The sequence below is a fragment of the Sturnus vulgaris genome, chromosome 6 (genome assembly GCF_052056855.1).
Source record: "Sturnus vulgaris isolate bStuVul1 chromosome 6, bStuVul1.hap1, whole genome shotgun sequence".
NCBI lineage: Eukaryota > Metazoa > Chordata > Aves > Passeriformes > Sturnidae > Sturnus > Sturnus vulgaris.
Window position 1 is genome coordinate 41,794,922 of NC_142248.1, and position 7,129 is coordinate 41,802,050.

The following is a 7,129-nucleotide window of genomic DNA, read 5'->3' on the forward strand; positions in this document are numbered from 1 at the left end:
TGCTGGACAATGACTGTTTTATTCAGTAATGAGCTACCAACAAGTGCTACAAACCAGGCTGATCATTAGGAGCACAGGGACACGGCAGGGAACACGTGAGTGCTGAACTCTCCCAGGAGGGAGAGGAGAGCAGCAGCACTGCCAGCCGGTTTTACTCTCAGCCTTCCTTAAACCGTGATGCAGAAAAAAAAAAAACAAGACTGGAAATTAGTCTACTCTCCCCTTCTGCCTTTCATGCCTCCCTTCCTGAGGCGGGGAATGACAGCTCTAAGAAAAGCACCATCTCCTTCAGCAGGGAGCTGGGGGAAGCAAATCATGGCAGAACAGATGTAGCCTGTCCATCCACACTCATCAAACACTGTCACCAAACAGCAAAGAGGATTTCTTCTATCACGACTTGTGTATCACTGCCAGTGAACAATTTACAACTATATGGCTTCTTTAAAAAAAAAATTAAATTTAAGCAATCACTTTAACGAGAACAAGCCTGTCATTTTCTCATCTGTTTCACCAGGAGGAATTACCTCTTGTGTATGATATTTTGCATGATATTTTTATATCTTCCTTTCACCACTGAGGTCAGCTGAGGCTACGTGTACAGCAGCGTGCAGGGAGCTCATCAGGAACAGATCAAGAGAGCTGCTGCTCACAGCACAGTGCATCCACCATGTGTGCAGGGACAAAGGTTGTGCTGGGCTCACTCCAGCCCCAATGCCCACAGACAGCCACAGCACCTTCCTTATTTCAGTTTCATTCAAAATAACCATTCCCACCCTCCCCAACAGCCCAGCAAGATGAACCAAAGGATGGGAAGCAGGGATAACCAGGACAGCTCCTTCAAGGCAGCACTGCTGGTATGAACTAATAAACCAAGCAAGTACATTCTTTAAATGATTGGAACCAGCAGAAGAACAATTAAGTACTTGCTAATCCAGGGAGAGAGTGAGCAATTAACCCCCAAGCCCTTTGTATAGTCCCTTCCCTTCCAACCAGCAACAGTTTCATGTTCTGCAGACAGGAAAGCAGGGAAAAGAGTTATTTCCAGCATTTATGTTCAGCAACATGGTGTTAAGCAATCAAAAACAAACATAGAATTTTTTGTCAAGATTGAGAAGTTCACCCAAAAGCCAGTGAAGATAAGGAAAATACCTCTACAGGCAGGGATGGGTCTTTTCAAATCTAAATATTACATAAATATTAACTAAGTCACTACTACCACATCAGTGAAACAAGTGGAAACTTTCTGCACTGCTCCTTTCAACCTCCTTTTCCTTCTGAAAGCCAGTTGTCCAGTTTACCAAAAGTGCTGCTAACTCAGGAAGTGTGTTCACACCAAGCTTTGCCCTCCTGGCTTTCTTAAACCCATTTTGCTGTTCTTGTCAGGATGCTGGAGCAGCCCTGCCCTCACTGTCTTTACTGCCACCACAAAGTGCTGTTTAGCACTCAGGGACATAGGCAGGTTGAGGTTAAATTCTTAAAAGGTATCAAGTCACATGATTTAGATACCAACATACTTTTAAAGACAAATGTTCAAGTAGCTTTTCTAACATTTTCAAGAAAACGAATTTGTTATTTTAATGCCTGTTTTTAACCAGTTACGCACCAGATAATGCCTTTAACAAACTGAAATTTACCTAGCAGGGAACACTTTTATGCAACTATTTTTTATGTTAGGAGTGTGAAGCAGACAGAAATACCCACGACTGAATTTTTTTCAAGGCAGTGCCATGTTTCAATTGCCTCTCCAGTGCCATCAGCCCTGTCCCATGCCAATGAAGCCTTGCAGTTATGGGAACTGCAGAGCAGCTCCTCATTCAGGCAGCATAAACTAGGAATAAACTTCTCTGCAGCTCCTATGGGAGCTTTTTGTAAAAGTCACCCTGGTAAAATTGTAGCAAACATTTAATGGACTTTTAAAAATCATTATAGAAAAGGAAAAAAAAGTGTAGCTGCAATAAGCAAGTGGCCCCATCAGATGAGATAAACAGTTGAAACAAAAAAAAGCTGGGTAAGAGTTATTAATTTACCTGACCTCTGGATGAATTAAGAGGGTCCCAAAAATAAACCCCTTTACTCAGAGATGAGTACAATCTACTACAAGCTGCACAACAAAACCTATCCATATACCATATCCATATCTCCATATTTTCAATTTCACTTGAAATCATTCATAAAGGATTAGACATAACTTCATGAAAATAGTATCATGCATTTTTTACCACTAAACTCTCTTCAAAATCAGTTCTCTTCAAAAACTCTCATCAGCTTTAGCAACCACATTCCTATATTTTCATGCTTTGGGTTACAGTAATGAACAGTAACACGTACACAGATTAATAAGTGGAGCCAAAAATCAGGACCCCTGCCGTTAATTAAACAGTGAAAGAGTAAGTACATGCCCCAAACTCCAAGAGCTAAAACACACTCTCGTGTGTTTTAATTAGCTCAGCAAGCATGAAAAGAAAAGGGAAAACAGAGTTCTGTACAGGCTTGGTGGGAAGTGCCACACACGGGTCTGTTTGCTGTCCTAGGGAAGACAGGGAGGATGTGTGCATGGGACAGAAAATAGAGGTTGAATCCTCCCAGGATCAAAGGTAGAGATTCAAAGTATTCAAAGGTAGAGATTTACATTCCACAAGCGAAAAACAATCCTTTCCAGAGTGCCACGAACCCTGCAGAGCTGCTCCTGCACCCGTCCATCCACGGGCAGCCGCGCGTTCCCCGCGCTGCCATCCCGCACTCCTGCTCAGCAGCCGAGCGTGGCTCCATCTCCAGCAGCTCCCAAAGCACTGCCAGGAAGCCCTTCCCTTACCAAGCAGCTGACATGCCTCCTCATCTCAAGTAGCCAAAGGCAGTTTTGGATGTTGACCGTGCCTGTTCAATTCGCAGCAGGATGAGCAGCAGGCTGGACCCCTCTCTGGGGCCAGCCCACGATGCAGTGATGGGAGGGAAGCACAGGAGGAGGAGACACAGGACAGGAATCCTGCTTTATTCCTCCCATGCTCATTGCCAGCCAAGCCCTGAGCTCCTGCCTGCCCTATCCTACAACAAAAGTGACTTCAGGTTTCAAACATGGCCCACAGTGCAATGAAGCATCTCCCTATCAAGCATCACCAAAATGTTTGCAGATTGCCTGGCAGGAGAAGCCCTTCCCTTAAGTATTCCCCCACTGGATATGGCCACTCTAGGTCCAGCTCCAGGCTTTGCACCTGCACTTTTACATGGCTGTGCAGCAAGGACTGCAACAAAGCAATCCTGCAGCTGCTCTAAGTTATGCTGCATCAGAAAACTGCAAAGAAGCAGAGAGATGCTGAAGGAAAGGGCCGAGATAATGTTGACCTTAATCTGATTAAATTTTATTATAACATCTGGGACAGAGGGAAGGGAAAAAAGAAAATAAAAGAAGCCTGCCAGCTCCTGACATAATGCGTTTTCATAGCAATTTCCATTTTCTTGGCAGGGAGGGAAGAGGTAACTATTACTCTCATCTGGGTATCAGCTTGAAAACTGGTAAAGGTTAAAGAGCAATACATAAATCTAAAAAGATCCATATATAAGGGTTTATATTCTTGCAGCTCTTTACTTCAGCCTCATGATTTTGTGACTAGCTTTACCATTTGAAAATGCAAGGAGATGGGGGCATTAGAAAACATTCGGCTATCATTTCTTCACCAATTTTCTTCATGTTTTTCAAGCTTCAATCTCCTTAAAAGTAATCAGCTGACAAGAAAGATGCACTGAGAACAAAGTTACATTATTACCTATTTTCCAGTGAATTTCTTTATGGCGTCTTCTAGGTCAAACACTATTAAGGAAAGGGAAAGTTCACCCTTGAACACTCTCCTACCTAAAAACCCACTAACAAGCTTTTACACTATTAACCAACTAGCTATAAATTAAAAGTAATTCTATAATAAGTAGGACTAATAAGTAGTAAACTCTCCACTAATTACTAAAAGGAGATTGTTCTTTCACTCTCTTTTCCTTCTTCCCGAAAGTGCTGTCCTTGCAGAAGACAGTAACTTAAATAAAAGTCAAACATACCTAAAATAACATGCCTACACATGGTAGGGAAGGGGGAAAAAATGAAGCTAATGATTTTCTTACATTTTTTAGGCATAAACTTCACAAAGTTATATGACCAAACCAACTGACACATTAAGTTGATCTTGCCCTAATTAACCAGACTAGACAAGTACTCTATCCCCATGGGATGCCTTTCAGGAATAATGGAAGGTTGGATCATAAAGAACTTAAAAGTAGATTAAAATATATCTAGACTACATCCAGACTAGATCTCACTGCTGCTTTTTTCCTTCATGCACGTCTCCTGTTATGCTGTGCATTATACAAGGCTGGACATATTCTTTGAAGCTATATCCCAACAATTTTAAAAAGGAGCTCATAACAAGTTTTACATCCATCTGCAGTCACACAAAATGTAAGCTGCTTTTCTGATAGTTATAAGCAGCTGCTCTTTGAATCTGAAATTTCTCTAACACTTCTCCAGGTGGACCTGAAGATTTAAAGCAATCAATGTTGCTGGCTGCTTCACACATCTCAAGATTCCTATTAATGGAAAAACCTGTTTCACTGAGTGACCCTATTCTTCTTATTTGACCTTTGCTACCACAGATCTGTGAGCAGAGCTGCTAATGGTCCCTATATGTCATGTCAGGGAGCGTGTCTTTGGTGCTTCCTCACAGCTGTATTGCCATTTGCTTGTTTGACCCTGAGCAGAGGCTGCAGTGCCACATCTCCATACACAAAATGTGTCAGTACCATTTGTTGTGTCTTCAATCATGACAAAAAATGGCTCATGTCACTTCTAAGGGATGTCTCTGCATCTTTTACAACAGCTAGGCACAGATAGCTTAGGCACAAGATTTGCAATGTGTTCACTTCAGCATAATATAAGAGTTCCATTTATTACAGCAAAGAAATACAGTCTTTTCAATTTTATTAAGCCGGGCTCCTTCAATGAGATATTGACAAAAAACTTAATCAACACAAACACCAACCTGACTTTTCAGAAAAAAAGAAAGAATTTGAAAGTATAACCCTGTCCTAAAAATGGTGTATAACTTCAAATCTGCCTTCAAGCTGGAGAGTGTTTTCCAAATCTGTTTCACAACAACGGCCATCTCAGCCTTTCTACCCAAGGCTGAGTTTGACTGGCACAACAAATGTGTGTCTGACAAGCTGTGCTTGGTGCAAAAGTCAGACTAGCTCCTGTCTGCTACAAGTTTTTGCTTGTTCTCCTGAAAATGCAATACTGAAGCAAAACGGAAGAAAATTCACCATTAAAGGCACTTGGCTTTAGACCACTATTAACACTCACTCGTCAAAACACATGGCTTCAACGACAGTATTAGTGCAAATATGGATCACAGAAGTGACTTGGCAGAATATTCTTTTGAACCATCTGTTTTTAACATATTTGCTCTCAACCACCCACCACAGAAATTTCATTGTAAGGGAGTTAAAAGGAAATAGCTCTGTGGAAACAGGAGTTAGCCCATCCACTCTAGGATAACCAGGCTCTAAACACACCAAAACCAAGCTTTTCAGCAGGGCTAGTCCTGCTGCCAGGACTAGCCTCCTTGATAGCCTCCATGAACATGTTCAAAGCAAAGACAACCTTCACAGAAAATTCTTATAGAAATAGAAATTCAACATGTAAGTAAGGAAAACCCAGAAATTCTGAGAGGTTGGATGCACTCATTATCGTTTAACTGTCCAGGTAGATGCCATTAAACTGAAATAATTAAAAATCACCACTGAGTACTTTCTTAACAAGTTGTACCACGTAAGTAAGAACCAAGGACTTGACCCATAAAACATTTGTTTAGATGCCACAAAAATTATCCCCACTTGCAGAGGATATAGTAGTTAAAAAGAGAAAAACAAATAAAATAAAATAAAAATAGCACTGTAGTCAATAGCTTAAGACAGCTCAATGCAACCACCTAATTGTCAGCAAACTGAAAACAAGGAAACTAAAGAACTGGCTTGTTTTCATGCTGGTGGTTCCTTCCCAAACAGTTTACAGCAACATGTATTCTGAGTAACAAAGCAAAAGAACCAGTGAGCACATCAGTACCAAAAAAGGCAACTGATCTGAAAATATCACGAGAAAGTGCTACAAGAGCTTATCTGTCATTTCCCTGCTGAAGCCTCTCTCGTGAAACAGAAACATCTGCAAAGCACAGACACTCACCACAACCCTAGTTTAAAGAGGTTTCTCAGAATTCCCTTCAACTTGTACACACAGCCACAGCTTTTTGACAAAAATCTAAATTAAAAAGACACAGAAAACTTCAGTGACTTACCTTGCAGCGTTAGATGGAGATCATCTATTTCAGAGGAAGCCTGCTCCTCTGTTGATGCAGATGACTGCTGTGATGCCATATTGAATTCTATGGAGATTCTTTAATCAATTTCCAAACTGAAATTCTATTAAAAAAAAAAAAAAAAGGGAAATCAGTACAGTTTTACATAAAAATTGATAATGTTCAATGATGATGTGGCACCTAGATACACATTTTGTTTTGGGTTTTTTCCTCTTGGTCAGCTGTTCCCTCAGTTTATACAGAATAAAGCGACTGTTCCTATTGCAGGAACCCAAGATTTGGTCCTTTGACTCTTTTCTAACAGTGGCCAGCAGCACTCCACAATACAAACCAGGATCCCAGTGGGTCTTGCCATGAAAACAAAATCCTTTCCAGGATTAGGAAAATTCAAACACCGTTGCTTTCTTTGAGAAAGCCAAGGTGAGGAAAGCTCACAGCGCCTTCTGCAGACTGGTAGCTGCCAAACCTCATTTTTTTAATTCTTGTACCTTTCAGTTCTCCCTTCCTGCCTGGCTAATTGTTACAGAATGGAAACAATTCAGGCAGCATCTGCAAAGATTAAGATGAAATGAAAAAGCAGCAGTAATGTGAGAATCAACACAACCGTTGTCTCTGTCTGGTACTTTTGTTACTCCTCAACCTCCATGAAGGAGTTTGTTTTTCCAACTTCTCCACTTTCCTCTCCCTGGATATCTCCCCTATCTCTAATGCAACTTCAGAAAAATATATGCTCTATTTTCCTTAAAAAACTGTAAGTGTTCCTCATTCTGCACTAT

The 7,129-nt window shown here is 41.1% G+C and overlaps 1 protein-coding gene across 1 annotated transcript in view; it reads right to left on the bottom strand.

Moving 5' to 3' along the window:
• The window catches only part of SYNE2 (spectrin repeat containing nuclear envelope protein 2), a 152,659-nt gene extending 146,214 nt beyond the window's left edge, over positions 1-6,445 (bottom strand). The window contains exon 1 of the mRNA XM_088166323.1: positions 6,333-6,445. Within this exon, the coding sequence (XP_088022449.1) occupies positions 6,333-6,411 (79 nt within the window). The 5' untranslated portion in view covers positions 6,412-6,445. The remainder of the gene's footprint in view (positions 1-6,332) is intronic.
• Positions 6,446-7,129: the final 684 nt, after the last annotated feature.